Source organism: Oncorhynchus keta, chromosome 35 (genome assembly GCF_023373465.1).
Source record: "Oncorhynchus keta strain PuntledgeMale-10-30-2019 chromosome 35, Oket_V2, whole genome shotgun sequence".
NCBI lineage: Eukaryota > Metazoa > Chordata > Actinopteri > Salmoniformes > Salmonidae > Oncorhynchus > Oncorhynchus keta.
In genome coordinates this window covers 31,407,871-31,429,466 of record NC_068455.1, presented here as the reverse complement: position 1 = coordinate 31,429,466, position 21,596 = coordinate 31,407,871, and the positions used below count along the sequence as shown (strand labels likewise).

General features: G+C 42.8%; 1 protein-coding gene and 2 pseudogenes across 4 annotated transcripts in view; 1 reads left to right on the top strand and 2 right to left on the bottom strand.

Moving 5' to 3' along the window:
- Positions 1–356: 356 nt before the first annotated feature.
- LOC118369090 (hepatic sodium/bile acid cotransporter-like) lies at positions 357–18,709 on the bottom strand (annotated as a pseudogene).
- LOC118368336 (protein max-like) overlaps positions 17,632–21,596 on the top strand; it is a 19,130-nt gene continuing 15,165 nt past the window's right edge. Inside the window, exon 1 of one of the 4 annotated variants that reach the window (XM_052496877.1) lies at positions 17,632–17,870. In XM_052496877.1, coding sequence (XP_052352837.1) covers positions 17,835–17,870 — 36 coding nt within the window. In that variant the 5' untranslated portion in view covers positions 17,632–17,834. The remainder of the gene's footprint in view (positions 17,871–21,596) is intronic. The other 3 variants (XM_035752359.2, XM_052496878.1, XM_035752360.2) reach the window with 3 other exon arrangements.
- LOC118368335 (elongation factor 1-gamma-like) lies at positions 18,880–20,629 on the bottom strand (annotated as a pseudogene).

Genomic DNA, 21,596 nt, shown 5'->3' with positions numbered 1-21,596 from the left:
TCTCCTGATGTACTGGCCTGTCTCCTGGTAGCGCCTCCATGCTCTGGACACTACGCTGACAGACACAGCAAACCTTCTTGCCACAGCTCGCATTGATGTGCCATCCTCGATGAGCTGCACTACCAGGGCCACTTGTGTGGGTTGTAGACTCCGTCTCATGCTACCACTAGAGTGAAAGCACCGCCAGCATTCAAAAGTGACCAAAACATCAGCCAGGAAGCATAGGAACTGAGAAGTGGTCTGTGGTCACCACCTGCAGAACCACTCCTTTATTGGGGGTGCCTATAATTTCCACCTGTTGTCTATTCCATTTGCACAACAGCATGTGAAATTTATTGTCAATCAGTGTTGCTTCCTAAGTGGACAGTTTGATTTCACAGAAGTGTGATTGACTTGGAGTTACATTGTGTTGTTTAAGGGTTCCCTTTATTTTTTTGAGCAGTGTATATGAGATGTTTGTGAGAAATTCATTCAATCTCAAGATATTGTTGAGGAATTGAATTTACAAACTATATTATGAACTTGTTTTTTTTTTCTGAAGAAGCTACCTAAGTTTTTGTGTAAGAATTGTGAATCTGGGACCTGTATTTCAGTTTACTTTTATTATGATCTGAGCGTATTGTGGTACACAATGGGTGATGGCTATGCCAATGGCACAGGGCACTAGTGTCATGATGAGAGCTATGGTGATGCCGGTGTGAGGCACAGCATTTTCCAAGTTATTGAAGCTATGACAATATAGGAAGAGCAGCAGAGGCATCATACCCAGGGCTAAAACAGTAGAACATGTGGTCATTACAATGCTGTAGGATATAAAGAGAAGGGGGAATTAAACTTTTTATAATTTTCATTCCATATTTTATTAACTGAGTTTGTGTGATTTTTGTTGTTGTTTAGCATTCATGCCATGTGCAAAATTATTTCAACATTTGCATTTTTCTATTGTGAAACAAATTTACTTTCAAGAAGTTACCATTTAGGTTTTGTCCGACATGTTAATAGCCTCTGTGGCCTGACGTAAATGTGCTGAAAACCCTCAGCAGCCTGATGGAGCAGACTGCATCTCCTCACAACAGACATATCAATGAGTTTCATCTGAGGTTCATGTCACCCTTCAGGGCCAGGGTGAAGATGTTGGAGAGGTTTCCCCCCGGACAGCAGCCACAGATCAGCATGGTCACACCCTCTATGGGGCCCAGCTGGAAGATTTTGGCCAGACTAAAGGCAGTGAGGGGCATAATACCAAACTGATCCACCACTGCAATGGCCACCGCTTCAGGATATGGGCCTTGATCTTGGAGATCTCCATGGTGCAGCCCAGGGACACCATGGTGATGAAGAGGATGATGATGCCACTGATGGCCTTGTCCATGACCAGGGGGGATGAGGGGACTGGAAGACAAAGGTTACATTGAGAGGTGTGATGTTGTAGGTGTTGCTGCCATTCCAAACGTCATAGTTGTTGTCTCTGTGCTGCCCTCTGTCTGGTTCATGGTGCCATTCATCCCAAAGTTGTTCATTTACTTTATATTTATTATACCTTGAGACACAGAACATAACAATCAAACAGAAAAAATATATCCTATGTCAATAGAGAGCAAAGGGTTCTTTGTTGTCTCTTGGACTTGATCAACTGCAGTTAAAATTCATCCTGTTTACTCTATTACACTTCAACCTTGTGATCAAACTTTGAATTCACTTCCACGAGTATTACTATTTTCACAATAAGACAGTTTAGTTCTTGAAATAGCTACAAAAACAGAGTTTTTAAAACATTAACTACCTTTTCTATGACATTTCCATGCTCTTTCCATGACATAGACTGACCAGGTCAATCCAGGTGAAAGCTATGATCCCTTATTGATGTCACTTGTTCAATTACTTGTTCAATCACTGTAGATGAAGGGGAGAATACATGTTGAAGAAGGATTTTCAAGCTTTGAGACAACTGAGATATGGATTGTGTATGTGTGGGCAAGACAAAAAATTGCATCAAGAACTGCAACGCTGCTGGGTTAGGGGGGTACAACTCAATATTAGGAAGGTGTTCCTAATGTTTAGTATACTCAGTGTATAATGTATCACTCAATTCAAACGCACAATTCATATACAAGATGAAACTTGAACAGCAATATCAATTAATGTATTTTGCTACCAGGTGACATTTCACCTCAAAATATGATTAAAATATGTCCTGTAATGTTGAATGACTCTGTAGCTATGCAGATAATGTCTCACCAGTCCAGAGAGTTAGTAGACTACTCTATAAATGCATGCCATTGTCACTCAGTTCTGACCATGGAGCGGTTAGTATTACCCTTTGGAATTTCTTCGAGCGCTCTAAGATATTCTCCTTGTGACTTTCAGCTGCTAGGATAAGGGGCAAATAATGTTTTAAAGATTATGCCACTTTCCTTGTGACTAAGGAGCAAACATAGCAATGTTAGCATAATGAATTCGATGAGTAGGATTTGTTTTTCTAGATGCTTTGCTATCCTTATGCGATTCCATAGGCACCCACTGACAGGCTGGGGAGCCATATGAGGGGGGAAAGTTAGGACGATTCTTAGGGGCCTGTGACTGACGGGCCCTAAAAAAATATTAGAACATTAGGTAAAATGTTTTCAATATTCAATTATTAACCTATCATCATTAATATAATATTTTATTTACAATGTACTAACCCCCCCCCACATCCTCACCCTTTATTTAGATTAAATAGTTTGGTCCTGCCCCCAAACCAGGCGTAAATGGTACATGCTAGCAGTGAACTGTGAGTGAGGAGTGACGGTGGAGCATCATGTCTCAGCTTCCTAAAGAAAAATCTGTCCTCCAAAAAAACGTAAAGAAAGACAGGTGAGAGAAAAGAAAGGGCGACAGTATGTCAACCAATTTTTCACAATGGAAGGAGGGTGTAGTCCGTGAGTGGTGAAAATTAACCTGTTAGCTGGTGAAAGAGGCAACTTTTGCTCCCCTGACATTAGTTACTAAATATTGTCACAGAAAAGTGTTTACATTTTGCTCCTCTTTTTGCTGTCATTTAATCAATGCAGGCAAAACTTAAGCAAGCTATTCATACTAAATCAGTTGTCCCTGCCTCTGGCTGGTGCCAGTCCCAACAGATGCAGCTTCAGGCTCAACAGCCCTGTCTCCTCATCTCCATACCCCTGAAGCAGCCCTACTCCCAACTGAAGGAGGTGAGCAGCATTGTGTTCAATGACATATCATTTGGCATAATTGCAGGTACTGCAATGCATTGAGGACAGGAATGTGATTCTACAGTCAGGAAAAATCTCACTTGACACAGAGGCAGCCAATATTAGAGCCGTAAAGGAAGAGATGCAGGCTCTTAGAGATGGATGTGAGTCTCTCCTGTCTGAGGCAACAATGACTGCTACGCAAATGGATGTTTAACCTCAAGGAACACAGCTGTCAGAGGAAAGGGAAGAGATTCCAAGATGAGACCTCTCAAGAGGAGACAGCTTAGGAAAGTGCAGCAAAGGTGTTTTGGAACACAGTGCTTTTTACTGCTATGGACAACATCATAAGTGACTTGGACACTACTGCAAACATTTTTGAATCATTTTCTGCTGTTCTGAAAGTTGGGCAGATTAGTGAGGATAAAGTCCATTCTGTGTGCCAACCACTGATCATTAAGTATTCCAGAGATCTTACACCTGAGTTTCAAAATGAAGTAAGACACCTGAACACTGTATATGCTGCCACTTCCCCCCCTAACTTATTCCCTCTTGGTCTCCTGAATGCAATTTGTTAGATGCAGCTGCAAAGCATTTTTGGAGAAGTGTGCATTGCTTTAAGCTAAAACTGATTAAAAAACGATTTGAGGTCCACTATGTCCCAGGACAGGCTTTGCAGTCTTGCCATGCTGTCCATTGAAAGTCAGTTAGCAGGAAAGCTGGACTTGATCAGTGACTTTGCTGGCAAGAAGGCTCGGTGCTGGGCTCTTGGTGAGTAAGGGCCAGTGATAACTGTTAAATGGCATGGCTATGGATATTGGATCGCTACACACATGATGCCCACAGGCTGAGAACAAGTCTGAGTACAAGATATATCTCAATTAATGGCTGGATTGCCATAACATTTGTTGTGCACCATCAAGAACCCAAGTGGAAGAAACCTGTTGATTTGATGACCACTTGACCTTTCCTCTAGCGCCACCATCAGGCCTTTTCATTTACATTTTGTTTTCCATTTTTACAGCTGCTTATTTTCTAGTTGGTATGTATACTTAGTTCTGCTGCTGAATGTATTATTTTGTTTGTTATATTCTATAGATTGTTCATTTATTTTAATTGAAGAGGTTAATGTATATTTAAGTTAATATTAATGAAGAACTTAAAATAAATCTAAGAGGATTTTCCATTCAAGAATTTTACCATAAAACGTACATGTAGACTGTAAAAGACGGCCTTTAGCACATTTCTTATAGAGGGTATCAGTCTAGCATCAAATAGTGAATTCCACTGTATGCAGAATGTTGCATGCATGTCTGCACAGTGTTATATTTTCACAGCTCACTATCAGTAAATATTGTACAGTAAATATTGGACTATAATAGAGTTGCAAGGTAGAGTTATTTAAAGCTTTGAATGAGACAATTGGGTTCTGGAAGTGTGTGGTGACAGCAATTGTGCATGGTTGGTGTGGCCTGTGGTGGTGGGGCCCAATGTGATATCTTTTCATGGGGCCCAAAATTCCTGGCGGCGCCCTTGTTGACAGGGCCTCTCATCAACCTGTGCTATTCAGACAGCAACAAACAGGCACAGTGCTCAAAAAATAGATGCAGTGGTGTGCCCAATCATACATGCATTCTTTGAGGCTTTTTCCAAGATGGCGCAGCAGTAAAACGTATTTGTTTTTGTCCCATGTCCAATTTCTTTTTAGTTTTCTTTTGTTGTATACACTTCATTATATTTCAATCTATTTTTTAAATTTTCGAATTAAATATACCTTCCTGCAACCCACCTCACCCAATGTGGTACAGATCTGCTATTTTTTGACCTTATAACTGGAACTTCCATCAGAAGCTAGCCAGCTAATGAGCTACTAGCTATTTAGTCATTGATAGCCACTGCTAGAGGTCTTTACCTTTAGCACGGACACCAGCCGCGATAGCCTGGTATTATACCTGCTAGTCTGAACAGCGTAATATCAGCTCTGAGCATATCAGACTGCTTTTTTCCCCCCACTACATCACCGGATTCCTGCCGCAAGCTCTGGACCATTACACCGGATCTTCGCAGCTAGCTAGCTGCTACCAAGTGGCTATTGTGGCTAACGTCCAGAAGCATGCAACAGTTAGCCTCAAGCATCACGACTGGTCTGCTGATCCGCTGACGTAATTCGGCCGATGTGCTCTCAACCAGCCTCTGCGTCGTGGATGTGGTGAAGATCCATCTGCTTGCCTCGGTCTGCTAGCTTCCTGAACACTGTCTCCCGCTCAACTAGCATAGTAATCGAATACCGAACGCCTCCCTGTTTCATTTACTGCTGCTCATTGGTCCTATGATCACTCGGCTACACAGCCGATGCCTGCTGGACTGTTCATTAAATGTCACTGTATTCCAACTAGTTGTTATTATAGTCCATATGATGTAAGAAAAAAATTAAGCACAGAACAATCCCAAAATATAATACAATTACTAATGAAGTTGGTTATCATGACACCTCAAGGCACTGTCATTATTTTAAAAGTATTTTCTTACCTTTGTGTACAGTCTTGTGATGTTCAAATCTTTGGTTCGCTTTGTGCTTTGTCTCTCCTCTCTCACTCCCCCTGTCGCTCTCCTCTCTCTTACACACACACACACACACACGTTCCCCATCCCGCCTCACATTCTTCTCTAGAACCCCTTTGCTTTCTGTCTAGAACCCCCTGTCACATGGCATTATGGTCACATGGTACGGGGGTCTAAATCCTGAACAACAGGCTGCATCTCCAAAATCATAACTATCATTAATTTCTGTACTCATCCATGCCTCCAGAAAACAGGTCCGCAAATTTGCAGAGCCACATTAATTTACAGAATTACTCATAATAAACATTGATAAAAGATACAACTGTTATGCATGGAATTATAGATACACTTCTCCTTAATGCAACCGCTGTGTCAGATTTTTAAAAAACTTTACGGAGAAAGCAAACCATGCAATAATCTGAGTACAGCCTTTAGACAACAAAGCAGCCAAAAAGATACCCGCCATATTGGGTAGTCAACATTACTCAGAAATAGCATTTTAAATATTCACTTACCTTTGATGATCTTCATCAGAATGCACTCCAAGGAATCCCAGTTCCACCATACCGAGGCTGTGGCACTCTGCCAGACCACTCACTCAAAGAGCCCTTATGAGCCCCTCCTTTAGAGTAGAATCCTCAAAACAGGTTCTACATACTGTTGACATCTAGTGGAAGCCCTGGGAAGAGAAACATAACTAATATCATTCTAACTTCAATGGGGGCTGAGTTGAAAAACTACAAACCTCAGATTTCCCACTTCCTGGTTGGATTTCAGGTTCTCGCCTGCCATATGAGTTCTGTTATACTCACAGACATCATTAAAACTGTTTTAGAAACGTCAGAGTGTTTTCTATCCAATATTAATAATAATATGCATATATTAGCATCTGGGACAGAGTAGGAGGCAGTTCACTCTGGGCACGCTATTCATCCAAAAGTGAAAATACTGCCCCTATCCCAAAAAGATTAATGTGAGTCTGGAAGGAGAGTTTACAGTCTAGCCAGGCACCTAGGTATTTATAGTTGTCCACATATTCTAAGTCAGAAACGTCAGAACTGATGCTAGTCGGGCGGGCGGGTGCGGGCAGCGATTGGTTGAAGTGCATGCATTTAAATTGACTAGTATTTAAGAACAGTTGGAGGCCACGGAAGGAGTGTTGTATGGCGTTGAAGCTCGTTTGGAGGTTTGTCGGAACCCTCGACAACATCCGCTGAAAATTCAGAGCTCGATATTCAAAATATTTTTATTTAACTAATAGAAATATTTAACTTTCATACATTCACAAGTACAATACACCAAATTAAAACTGAACTTCTTGTTAATCTACCCTTCGTGTCCGATTTCAAAAAGGCTTTACAGCAAAAGCACACCATATGATTATGTTAAGTCAGAGCCTAGTCACAAAAACACATACAGCCATTTTCCAGCAAAAGAGAGGAGTCACAAAAAGCAGAAATAGAGATAAAATGAATCACTAACCTTTGATGATCATCAGATGGCACTCATAGGACTTCATGTTACACAATACATGTATGTTTTGTTCGATAAAGTTAATATTTATTTCCCAAAATCTCAGTTTACATTGGCTCGTTATGTTCAGTAATGTTGTGCCTCGAAAACGTTAGCCAGCTAGCTAACATTAGCCACCTAGATAGGAATTCTAACATATATGTTTTGTAAATTCGTAACATGTAATACGAAGTGTAAATAGTAATATATCACAAGAAATGGGTGATGGACCACAAATTAATACATATCATACTAAACGCAGTACCTTGGATTTACATACTGTGGTGTACAGCAGGTCATCCACCAGGGGGAGACTCGCCGATGCCTGGTAACAGATGGAGTATACATCACGAGGCGATGGCTCAATCTGCTGGACGTGCCAGGTCTCGACGGGCTCTCCAGCCAGAACTAATTGAGGCTGATTGGGAGCTGGTGAGTAATCAAGGGCGGCTTGCTCACCAGCTGTGCAAGGCCCATAAAGCTGCCAAAATGGCAGCACACAGGAGGAATGGGGGAAGAAAGGACTCCCGTGGTATTGTTGACGGTTGCAGAAGTAAGAAGAGGGAGTTCAGTTTTTTGCCCGACAGGATACAACCAGACCCAGAATACCAGAAGACGGCATCCCGGAGAGGGTCTCATAGGGGAGACCTATCCTTTTCTTTTTTACCTATTATTTAAATAAACACCCTTGAAACTGAGCTAATCTTTCTCTGTCCGTGTCTGATATGGGTAAACGTCTTGACCAAACCCACTGGTCTGCCACAATACAGAATAATACAAAATGCTCTGAGACCAGGTTGCAACTGTACACCTGGCCAAATCATCCTGCAGGTCAGCTGATGCAGGTAGGCAGTTCACAAGAATGCATTTTACCACACCAAGTGAGCTATGTGTTGCAATTGCAGTTCTTTGGCAAATCGTAGCTATTTGAGAAAGCTCCAGCTTAAATGTATAAATAAATTACTATGAAATGTACTCGATATACACGGAGTATACAAAATATTAGGAACATTCCTTCCATGACATAGAAGGTAGCAGTGTGTGGGGAAAATCACTGGGGAAGCCAAGCCACGAAAAAGACATATTACAACCTACAGTGTCTTCAGAAAGTATTCATACCCCCTTCCACCGTTTGTTGTGTTACAGCCTGAATTCAAAATGGATCAAATATATTTTTCCCTCAACCATCTACACACAATACCCCATAATGGCAGTGAAAACATGTTTTTAGAAATTTGTACAAATGTATTGAAAATTAAGTATGGAAATAAGTATTTCACAACCCTGAGTCAATACATATTAGAATCACCTTTGGTAGCGATAACAGCTGTGAGTATTTCTGGCCAAGAGCTTTCCACACCTGGATTGTGCAACATTTGCAAATTATTATTTTTCAAAATTCTACAAGCTCTGTCAAATTGATTGTTGATCATTGATATACAACCATTTTCAAGTCTTGCCATAGATTTTCAAGCAGATTTAAGTCAAACTAACTCGGCCACTCAGGAACATTCCGTCTTTTTGGTAACCAACTCCAGTGGAGATTTGTGTTTCAGGTTATTGTCCTGCTGAAAGGTGAATTCATCTCCCAGCGTCTAGTGGAAAGCAGTGGAAAGCAGACTAACCAGGTTTCCCTCTAGAATTGTCCCTGTGCTTAATCCTGAACAACTCCCGAGTCCTTAATGATTACAAGCATACCCATAACATGATGCAGCCACCAGTATGCTTGAAAATATGGAGAATGGTACTCAGTAATGTGTTTTATTGGATTTGCCCCAAACATAACACTTTGTATTTAGGACAAAAAGTTAATTGCTTTGCGAAATGTTTTGCAGTATTACTTTAGTGCCTTGTTGCAAACAGGATGCATGTTCTGGAATATTTTTTAAATCGGTACAGGCTTCTTTTCACTCTGTCAATTTGGTTAGTATTGTCACGTAACTACAATGTTGTTGATCGAACATCAGTTCTCCTATCACAGCCATTAAACTCTAACTGTTTTAAAGTCACCATTGGCCTCATGGTGAAATCCCTGAGCAGTTTCCTTCCTCTTCGGCAACTGAGTTTATTCCACACCTCTGGTGAATACTTTATAAAAGCACTGTATGTGTTATGATAATTGCATTGTAGTTCATATGCCTTGCAACCGTGATATATAGGCATAATGCCGAGACAATAAGAAGACACAGTTGCAGACAAAAATTCAACCACGCCTTAATTTAATCACAAAACCGTCTACGAAGCATACTGCATGTAACAAGCAGTTACATGACCTACAGCATGGTCAAGCAAGTTAATGTTTCCGACATTTTTGGACTACTAAACAACTATTGACTTTGAACCACGCAGAGTTACCTACCGCATGTCGCAAAGAAAACAGTTACTGCCTCCACTAATTCCAGCACCATTTCCACTTCAACAACATCAAATCACCTATCCTTAGTCTAGTACAGTGACAACTAAAAGATACCAAAAACAGTTTATTCCAATCAATACAAGCTAAATATGTGGCTGTCAATGGTTCTGATTTGTGTGTGTGTGTGTGCGTTTGTGCAAATAGAAAAAACATGTTGACTCACCCTACTTGTTGAGAAATGGTAATGGCATCCTCCTGTCTTTCATGCAGTGGTGTGTATTCATAGATGCCTAGGCAACACAGGCTTTCCCAAGAAAAAATATGAAAAGATACAAAATTATCTTTCGTCTCTCTCTGTGTTTCATAAATTTCCTTCAATTCGATTGTATCTCACAAGAGAAAGCATCCGACGAAACAACTACTGTCTCAATATGTGGAACTTATCTATCTGATGCTGTTTGGTCAAAAAGAGTATGACATTGTTGCTGCACCTAGTATTGCAAGGGAAGCCAGCAAGCATTTGGCCTCCCTTGATAAAAAAATAACAAATAATAGCCAATCAGTGTTGAGCTAAACTGAAGAGCTCAGCTGTGAATGGTCCTGGTGCACCAAAAGAAAATGTAAAGGATTGTTAGTTTGGATTTGGCATCAGACCAAACTTGAATTGTTGCATGTTGTTGTCCTCCGGTGGCTAGCTAGGTAGCTAAAACTGTCCCTTTCCTAAAATAGCCACGGATGGAGATAGAGAGTTAGACTTGTGGTTTTACTTAATTCTCCCTACTGGCCAATGATTATAACAGCGATTCTGATCCAACCATACATTCATACAATGTGCCCCTGGCCTGAGAGGATGGAAATTCAATATGTAGCAAATGTTAACTAGCTAACATAGTTATATATTTTTCTTGTACTTTATGCTATTTGCCTCATGACTCCTTGCGTGCTTTGTTGACTATTAACTTGCTTGTTTATGTCTTTATGTCTTGTTTGATGTCTGCTTCACTGATTTCTGCTCTCGTAAAAGCCTGGGTTTTCTGCATGTTAACACTAGAAGCTTATTACCTCAAATCAATCCATTGAAAGTGTGGATTCACAGCTCCATTCCAGAAGTGTTGGTCATTACTGAGACATGGTTAAGAAAGAGTGTTTTGAACACTGATGTTAACCTTTCTGGTTATAACCTTTTTTCAGCAAGACAGATCTTCCAAAGGTGGTGGAGTGGCAATCTTTACCAAGGAACACCTTCAGTGCTCGGTTGTCTCCACCAAGTCTGTCCTCAAACATTTTGATTTGCTGGTTTTAAGCATTAAACTTTCAAATAGCTATTTGTTGACTGTCGCTGGGTGTTATCGTCCACCATTAGCGCCGGCCTGTATCCTAAATGCCCTAAGATCTCTCCTGGCCCCTTACACTGAGTCTAAATGTGTCCTGCTAGGTGACCTAAACTGGGACATGCTTAAACAACCTGACCAAGTCCTAAAGCAATGGGACTCACCAAATCTCTCAGATTATCACCAATCCCACAAGGTATGACTCCAAACACCCAGAAAAGCTATAATCCTGATAGGTATCAGTCTGATGTTTTCTGTAATGAACTAAGTGATCACTGTTTTACAGCATGTCTTCGTAATGGCTGCTAAGTGAAACAACCTGTCCAGATTTGTCAAACACTTGCGAAAAAACTTTATTGAGCAAGCCTTCCTTCATGAACTGGCCTCTGTAAAATGTTGTAGAATCAGCTTGATCCCCTCTGTCGAAGACAGTTACACCTTTTTTAATACTTTCAGTGGTATTGTTAAATACGACCCATAAATAAAATGAGAATTAAAAACAGGTTCAGCCCCTGGTTCAACAATGATCTGGCAGAGTTACTCCACCTCGAGAATTCCATTTGGCAAAAGGCTTGGCACACGCATACTCAGGCTATCCGGCATTCAGGCTATCCGGAAGGCCAAAGTTCGTTATTTTAAGGGGCAGTTCACTCTCTCTGGATCTAACCCAAAGATGTTCTGGAAAATGGTTAAAGACCTGGAGAATAAACCCTCCTCCTCATAGCTGCCCATGTCCCTTAATGTGGATAATGTGGTTGTTACTGGCAAGTTGCACATGGCTGAGCTCTTTAAATCACCGCTTCATTAAGTCAGGATTCCTATTTGACTCAGCCATGCCTCCTTTCCCATCCAACCTTTCCTCATCTCCCACCCTTTCTAAAGCGGCTAGCCCCAACGCTACACATGGCTGAGCTCTTTAAATCACCGCTTCATTAAGTCAGGATTCCTATTTGACTCAGCCATGCCTCCTTTCCCATCCAACCTTTCCTCATCTCCCACCCTTTCTAAAGCGGCTAGCCCCAACGCTACTACCTCTTTTTCCCTGCCCCACTACAATGTTTCTCCCTGCAGGTGGTCACTGAGTCTGAGGTGCTAAAGGAGCTCCTTAAACTTGACCCCAAAAATACATTAGGGTCAGATGGTTTAGACCAGGGGTGTCAAACATACGGCCCGCGGGCCGGAACCGGCCCCCAAGGAGGTTCGATCAGGCCCGCAGGATCATTTGAAAGTGGAAAAAATGCATAAAAGACATGGAATTAATATTTTTAATTCACTGCAATTCATGGATTATCCGCTAAGGGTGCACTCTTTCCATCAGAGTTCACTGAGACAGACTGAAAACAGCAGACGGTATCAATGCGCCATCTGCTGCTTGTTACGACGTTGTTAATACCTTGGTCTCTACCTCTCCGCTACACCCTCATTAGCCAAAATGTCCCAAATACAAGTCCAGACTAACAGACTAACACCTTTAAAATGCTGCCTTAGATACTGTTTGCATTGAAAGAATACAGCTCTGTGAAGATGAATCCTTACTGTGGTGATTTAAAAAATGTGCACTTTAATGTTAGTCAGCAGCTTCAAAACAAAAGTTGTGTGATGGAATTCTACTGTTCATACAACTCCATAAATTTTCAGTATGTATTGTATGTGTATGTATGTTTCATGTATGAAGTTTACAGATTTACAGGACAGGCGAACACTTTCTTCATTACACATTTAAAATCACTCTCCTTAGTTTGTAAGGTGTACGCAGGGATTACATTTAGATTTTATATGCGTATGTGTAAGTGGTTTAAAAATTCCTTTCTTTAAAAGTCTCATTTAATCTTAAAGTGCATTACTATATTTTTCAGTACCAATTAAAGTTGTGCCTTTGTACAATCAGTGGGATTTGCAATGCATATTTGTGAATGATAAAAGTAAATTGCACATTTGTCTAAGGAAATATGAGGTGTTTCATGAAATGTTTGTAAAAGGATAGTTCATTAAATTTCAATATTTTCCTAATGTTCTTGTGCCTTTACACCAAAACAAAGGAAAGACATGATATTTTGGTATAGCAGAGTATGGTATAATTTTAATGGTCCGGCCCACTTGACATCTCCCTAGGCCGTATGTGGCCCACGATGCGAAATGAGTTTGACACCCCTGGTTTAGACCCTTCTTTAAGGTTCCTGCCCCTATCATCGCCAAGCCTTTCTCTGACCTTTTTAATCTCTCTCTCCTCTCTGGGGAGGTTCCCATTGCTTGGAATGCAGCCACGGTGTGTCCATTACTTGGGAGATCGAGCTGATCCCAACTGTTATATCCCAATTTCTATTTTGCCCTGTTTATCAAAAGTGTTGGAAGAACTTGTCAATAATCAACTGACTTGGTTTCTTGATGTCTATAGTATTCTCTCTGGTATGAAATCTGGTTTCCACTCAGGTTATGGATGTGTCACTGCAACCTTAAAGGTCCTATATTATGTCACCATTGCCCTTGATTCTAAGCAATGTTGTGCTGCTATTTTTATTGACTTGGCCAAAGCTTGTGATACGGTAGACCAGGGGTGGGCAACTCCAGTCCTTGGGGGCCTGATTCGTGTCACACTTTGTCTCCATCCCTAGCAACCACAGCTGATTAATTAAATTGATCATGATTAGGTGATTATTGGAGTCAGGTGTGTTAGCTCCGGCAAAACTGTGACACCAATCAGGCCCTCGAGAACTGGAATTGCCCAACCCTGCGGTAGACCATTTAATTCTTGTGGGCCGGCTAAGGAGTCTCTGAGGGGTCTTTAGCCTGGTTTGCTAACTACCTCTCTCAAAGCGTGCGGCGTATAGAATCAGAACATCTGCTGTCTCAGCCACTGCCTGTCACCAAGGGAGTGCCCCAAGGCTCGATCCAAGGCCCCACGCTCTTCTCAATTTACAGAAACCCTAGACCCACTCCAATTTGCATACCGCCCAAACAGATCCACAGATGATACAATCTCTATTGCACTCCACACTGCCCTTTCCCACCTGGACAAAAGGAAGACATATGTGAGAATGCTGTTAAGTGACTACAGCTCAGCGTTCAACACCATAGTACCCTCAAAGCTCATCACTAAGCTTAGGATCCTGGGACTAAACACCTCCCTCTGCAACTGGATCCTGGACTTCCTGACAGGCCGCCCCCAGGTGGTGAGGGTAGGTAGCAACACATCTGCCACGCTGATCTCAACACTGGAGCTCACCAACGGTGCGTGCTCAGTCCCGTCTTGTACTCCGTGTTCACCCACGACTGCATGGCCAGGCACGACTCCAACACCATCATTAATTTAGCAGACGACACAACAGTGGTAGGCCTGATCACCGACAACGACGAGACAGCCTATAGGGAGGAGGTCAGAGACCTGGCCGGGTGGTGCCAGAATAACAACCTATCCCTCAACGTAACCAAGACAAAGGAGATGATTGTGGACTACAGGAAAAGGAGCACCGAGCACGTCCCCATTCTCATCGATGGGGCTGTGGAGCAGGTTGAGAGCTTCAAATTCCTTGGTGTCCACATCAACAACTAACTAGATGGTCCAAACACACCAAGACAGTCGTGAAGAGGGCACGACAAAGCCTATTCCCCCTCAGGAAACTAAAAAGATTTGGCATGGGTCCTGAGATCCTCAAAAGGTTCTACAGCTGCAACATCGAGAGCATCCTGACCGGTTGCATCACTGCCTGGTATGGCAATTGCTCGGCCTCCCACCGCAAGGCACTTCAGAGGGTAGTGCGTATGGCCCAGTACATCACTGGCGTAAAGCTGCCTGCCATCCAGGACTTCTACACCAGGAAGTGTCAGAGGGAGGCCCTAAAACTTGTCAAAGACCCCAGCCACCCCAGTCAGACTGTTCTCTCTACTCCCGCATGGCAAGCAGTACCGGAGTGCCAAGTCTAGGACAAAAAGGCTTCTCAACAGTTTTTACTCCCAAGCTATAAGACTCCTGAACAGGTAACCAAATGGTTACCCGGACTATTTGCATTGTGTGCCCCACGCCAACCCCTTATACACTGCTGCTACTCTCTGTTTATCTTATATGCATAGTCACTTTAACTATACATTCATGTACATACTACCTCAATTGGCCCGACCAACCAGTGCTCCCACACATTGTCTAACCGGGCTATTTGCATTGTTCCACCACCCGCCAACCCCTCTTTTTACGCTTCTGCTACTCTCTGTTCATCACTTTAACGATACCTACATGTACATACTACCTCAATAAGCCTGACTAACAGGTGTCTGTATATAGCCTTGCTACTCTTTTTTCAAATGTATTTTTACTGTTGTTTTATTTCTTTACTTACCTACACACCTTTTTTTTCCCGCACCGTTGGTTAGAGCCTGTAAGTAAGCATTTCACTGCTGTATTCGGCGCACGTGACAAATAAACTTTGATTTGATCAACAACACATAGCTCAGGCAGTAGGAAGCTCTCTCATCCATTTATATGCAGATGATACAGTCTTACTCAGCTGGCCCCTCCCCGAATATTGTGTTAAACGCTCTACAACAAAGCTTTCTTAGTGTCCAAAAAGCTTTCTCTGCACTTAACCTTGTTCTGAACACTTCCAAAACAAAAGTAATGTGGTTTGGTAAGAAGAATGCCCCTCTCCACACCGGTGTGATTATTACCTCTGAGGGTTTAGAGCTTGAGGTAGTCACCTCATACAAGTACTTGGGACTATGGCTACACTGTCCATCTCTCATGCACATATCAAAGCTGCAGGTTAAATCTAGACTTTGTTTCCTCTATCATAATCGCTCCTCCTTCACCCCAGCTGCCAAACTAACTCTGATTCAGATGAGCATCCTAACCATGCTAGATTACAGAGACGTAATTTATAGATCAGCAGGTAAGGGTGCTCTTGAGCGGCTAGATGTGCTTTAAAATTCAGCCATCAGATTTGCCACCAATGCTCCTTATAAGACACATCACTGCACTCTATACTCCTCTGTAAACTGGTCCTCTCTATATACCTGTCGCAAGACAGTTGAAGGTTATTCATAAAACCCTCTTAGGCCTTACTCCCCCATCTGAGATATCTACTACAGCCCTCATCCTCCGTATACAACACCCATTCTGAGTCACATACTGTTATAGGTCCCCAAACTGCACACATCCCTGGGTTGCTCCTCTTTGCTGGAACGAGCTGAAAAAACAACAACACTCAAACTGGACCGTTTTATCTCTTCATTCAAAGACTCAATCGTGTACACTTACTGACAGTTGTGGCTGCATCGGGTGTTGTATTGTTGTCTCTACCTTCTTGCGGTTGTCTGTGCCTAATAATGTTTGTATGATGTTTTGTGCTGCTGCCATGTTGTGTTGCTATAATGTTGTCATGTGTTAGTGCCATGCTATGTAGTTGTCTTAGGTCTCACTTCATGTCGTGTTATACAACACAGAGACGTAAGATAACTTGTTACGTTTTATTTTGTGTGTGTTGGGGGGGGGGATGGAAACGACAGTGAGGGTTGAGGGTAGCATATGGTGTGGGTGGTGATGAATATGGCGTTGGAAAGAGCTGGTTGTTCTATGAACAAGTCGAGCCTACTTAGGTTTATCATTTGATAGTGTCATTCTCTTCACTGCTAAAGAATCAGTGTCAAACATAACTAATACAAGAAGCACTCTATACTGTTTATTTTCAGAATATATCTATTGTAAGATCATCCATTAACTATCAGAGGATCATATGGCTTAATTGCAGAATGTCAGATGGTTGGATAATTTGTTTACTTATCTGATTGATTAGGTGAACACCAAACATAATCCCACTATGAATACTATAGGTGGCCTGTTTTTTGGGGGGTACTACAAGTACAAAAAAGTATATATCTAAAATGTGCAGAGTTATTTCCTTGATTTTCAAATATCATACCCATTTGTGAGACGATAAAATGTTTTACTTGTTCTGCCAATGTTGAATACCATCAGACTGCAGCCAGGGACATTTTCAGGTGCTGGTAGGGAAACAATGGCTATATGCAGGTCCTATGGAGAGAAGTATATATTTTTACCTTTATTTTACTAGGCAAGTCAGTTAAGAACAAATTCTTATTTTCAATGACGGCCTAGGAACAGTGGGTTAACTGCTCGGAGTGGGGGAGGGCTGCTGAAGCTGAGCTGCCATCTGGCTTATAATCACAGGCTGCAGAAGGGCATGCCTGGTTATCATCGCCACCTGCCTATACCCCTCTATTATTCTTGTGATCAATGACGTCTGCAAACAAGAATGGTAACCATGCATGCTTAAACAGGAAAAATATAGATTGTACATACCTACACCTAATTCTGAATAATAATAAACAGGTAAAGACAGCTATGATGATATGACCAAATATATTGTTAGATTTCCCCCCCTTTCATCTGTGATAGTGTGCTCTCATCTGTATGTAGTTTAAAAATTCCATCAGAATCCCTCCTTAAATCAAGGGTAATAAATGAACACCATTTATCAATGTGAATTTACTGATCAGAATCTGTCTGTCTTTCTATGCATCTGTAGAAGTCACTGAATTAGGATCAGTTGCCTATTCACCACAAGGTGTATGGTACAATTATAAAGCAGATATTGTAATGTATTTTAAAACTTTGTCAGGAATAATACAGTCCAATTACAAAATGGTGACAATGGTACGCGTTTAATGAGTCAAGGACACCGATACAACATTTTGTCTTCGCACATGCGCTTTACAGGCTGTTGTGTCCACGTGTAGGCGAATCACGTGGGGAGAATCCGTTGATCGTCTTGTCCCTGCTGTAGGAGTTGCTCCGTTCTTGATTTCATTTTGGTTGCGACCTCGCTTTGTTTTTAAACACCCCCCCCTCATACGTTTCACCGAAGAATGAGCGACAACGAAGATATCGATGTTGACAGTGACGTAAGTTAATGTGCTCGCTCGAGCCTTTGAGGGAAACGCGTACGAGCTAGCTAGTGTAGCTGAACTGGCAGATCATAAATAGTTGACCCAGTAACCTGGTTAGCTAAAACATTCAAACGTTTGACTTACTAGTTAATGTTAGTTAGCGTTACCAGTTTTAGAAGAATGTAGTTAACGTTAGCAAGCGTTAGCAAGCACGGAGCTTGCCTGTTCTAGTTGAAGTGGTTAATGAATGAAAATCGCTTGCTACCTGGCTAGACCCTTGGGCATCAACAAACAGCGATGCCTGCGACGCAAAATCCATCTGCATCATTTGTATATATTGTAAGATGATAACCCCACCATTACACTGCTCTGCACTGGGGTTGTTTACCTTGAAAGAAACCCCAAAATTATGCTGAGATGCACTGGTGTCGGAACGCAAACATGGTTACATTAAGACACCTGGAGCTGGTGCCAGATACGGGTCTGAAAAAGTACCTCAATGCAGGAATGAGATTAGCTAATGACGCTGTCCCATTACATTACACATCATTGGATGAAGGCGTATTTTGTACGGGGAGTTAAGAGCCCTGACACAGTCTCAACATTAACACGCATCACTTGCAGTCGAGTTTTGGAACGGAGCTTGTATTTCATATTAGTGAAAAATAAATGTAACGCAATATGTTCACTTGATACACACCTTTTTATATGGTTAGCTTTCCCACACTGCCATATCTTCACGAACAACGCGTGTTGACAGGCACCACCTGTGCTAATTCGCTATGGTCCGAACACCTGTGTGTAAAGGCGTCAGCATGCTTCCGTTCGGCTGGCATATACTCCCTTAAATCCTTCGCGAGAAAAAAACTGTCAATAGTACTGTTTGTCCATTACATCAAGATATGTAATTAATTTTGAAATTTTTGTAGAGGAGATGATAGTTGCACAATTTTGTTTCTGACTAGGATGTTTGGTGCAGTATTTCAAGTAAAAAAATGTGAATGAGGACGAGTCTTTTTATTATTATTTTTTTTTCATTGTGGAAAACATGTTTATTTGTCAACTCAAAACAACCGCTTCTGTTAAGACCAGTGAGACACAATCCACTCCAACTGAAGATCAGTTTGAGAAGGTCCAAGCACAAGGTGTTTGAATGTCCTTAGGTTAAGGTGTTGATGTATAATGGCAGACGTATAGGGGTCATGGTGCCATCATCCTCCACCCTGCTCACTTGAAGCACTTGCCCTGGTTAAAGGGTTTTCCCACGTGTTTGAACTCTCCCTCCCAAGCAAAGTACTCCATGACCATGGTCTTGGTTTCACCGCTGTCGGGGTCCAGTTTGCGCCAGGCGTATGACTCGTAATCAATCTGCCAGTCATCAGACAGAGTGAAAGCTAAGTCCTGTCCTCTGAAGATCCAGATTCCAGAAATGCTACTGTCGTTGTTCCCGCCGAACAGTGTCACGCTGGCAAAGCCGTTCTTGCGGAGTTTGTCAAGTCGCTGGAACATTCCCATGATGAGGTTGCAGCTCATGAAGGTCATGGTAAGCTCCTTGGGGTATTTGTACTCACCGTAACAGATGGAGTAGCCCTGTCAACGTGTTCCCAGAAGTGGGGCACGGCTACAGTCAGCGTGTCCTCGTTAGAGTACTTCCTCTTGAACTCGTCCATGACAAACGCACTCTTTGGTAGGTGAGTGAAAGGGTCTTTTGTTTTGGGTTCTGAAGCCAGAGCTGCTTCACACTTGTCCATTTCCTCCTCAGCAGGGGCAGCTTCCTTCTCTTCCTTCTTCTTCTTTTCCTTCTCCTGAGGTCTGCCTGCCTCCTTTCCAGCCTTTTCTTTCTTGGGAGGGGCCTCTTTCTTGGGAAGGCTGTCCTTCTTGGGCTGCATGTCAGAGAACTTCTTGGGATCAAACTGAGCCATCTTGTCGCAGAGCTTGACCTCACCGAGCATGGTCTTGAACTGGGTTGGCGGAAGGAAGGCTCAAGGACCTGTTTAAAGAGCCAGATCATGCTATAGGCCACGCTGATATCAGCTAGGCTGACTCGCTCTCCAACCAGGAAGGTCCTGGTGTTGAGGACAAACAGAACCTTCTTCACCTCCTCCTTGGCCTGCTCTGTTGCCTGCTTGTTGAACTGCATGATTCCCAAGGTTGGGAAGACCCACGCAGAGCCTGGAGGGATCATTTCAGCATCAGCAAAGCTTACCCACTGAAGCACCAGGGACTGGGCCTGGGGACTGCTGCCATGCAGGGCCTCATTGCTCAGGTAGTGAGCAATGGCATTACTCTCGAAAAGACAGAAGCCGTCATCGCCCTGATAAGCTGAAACCTTGCCCAAGGGGAGGTTGTTGAGGAAGGCGGGGGTACGGTTCGTCTGCCCGAAAGTGAAGGCAGGGACGCTGCAGCCACCTTGAGGCAGGCACCGCTGTACTGGGCTGCAATCTGAGCCTTGAAGGCTCTCCAGTTTTCTGGATACGTGTACAGAGTCCCTGCCGCCATCTTTAGGAAGAGAGAAAAAAAGCGATTGAGGACGAGTCTTCTCTCCTTGAATGACAACGTGCACATCATTGTAGAATCCCTACTGTTGACCAATCGCCGACGAGGAGCGCGTAGACTTCGGCTACCAACTTCTGCTTGCCTCGAGGAAAGAAATGTGTTCTCGAACAACCTGTGCTAATTATCAATCTAGCATCCGCTGAACACCTGTCACAGGAGGTTGGTGGCACCTGAATTGGGAAGGATGGGCTCGTGGTACTGTTGGGAGTGGAATGGTAACAAATACATCAAACACATGGTTTGATGCCATTCCATTTATATTCAGACCCCTTGACTTTTTCCACATAGTTACGTTACAGCCTTATTTTTCCTCGTCAATCTGCATACAATACCTCATAATGACAAAGCAAAAACGGGCTTTTGGAAATGTTTGCTAATGTATAAACTGATACCAAATTTAAATAAGTATTCAGACCCTTTGCTATGAGACTCGAAATTGAGCTCAGGTACATCCTGTTTCCATGGATCATCCTGGAGTTGTTTCTACAACTTTGATTGGAGTCCACCTGTGGTAAATTCAATTGATTGGACATGATTTGGAAAGGCACACCCCTGTCTATATAAGTTCCCACAGTTGACAGTGCATGTCAGAGCAAAAACCAAGACATGAGGTTGACGGAATTGTCCGTAGAGCTCCGAAACAGGATTGCGTCGAGGCACAGGTCTGGGGAAGGGTACCAAAACATTTCTGAGGGCCAAACTTTTTCAGCCTCCTGAGGGGAAACAGGCACTGTCGTGCCTTCTTCGTGACTGTGCGTGTGGACCATTTTAAGTCTAGTGATTTGGACACAAGGAACTTGAAGCGCTCTACCTGCTCCACAACCGCCCATTGATGTGGGTGGGGGCGTGCTCGTCCCCCCCTTGTTTCCTGTAGTCCACAATCAGCCCCTTGATCTTCTTGACGTTGAGGGAGAAGTTGTTGCTCCGGCCCCACACTGCCAGGTCACTGACCTCCTTCCTGTAGGCTGACTCTTGTCGCAGGTGATCAGGTCTGCCACTGTCGTGTCGTCGGCAAACTTGATAATGGCATTGAAGTCCATACAGTTGTGGGTGAACGGGGAGTACAGGAGGGGACTAAGCACACACACCTGTGGGGCCACTGTGTTAAAGGTCAGTGTGGTTGAGGGGATGTTGCCTACCCTCACCACATGTGGTTGGCCCATCAGGAAGTCCAGGATCCAGTTG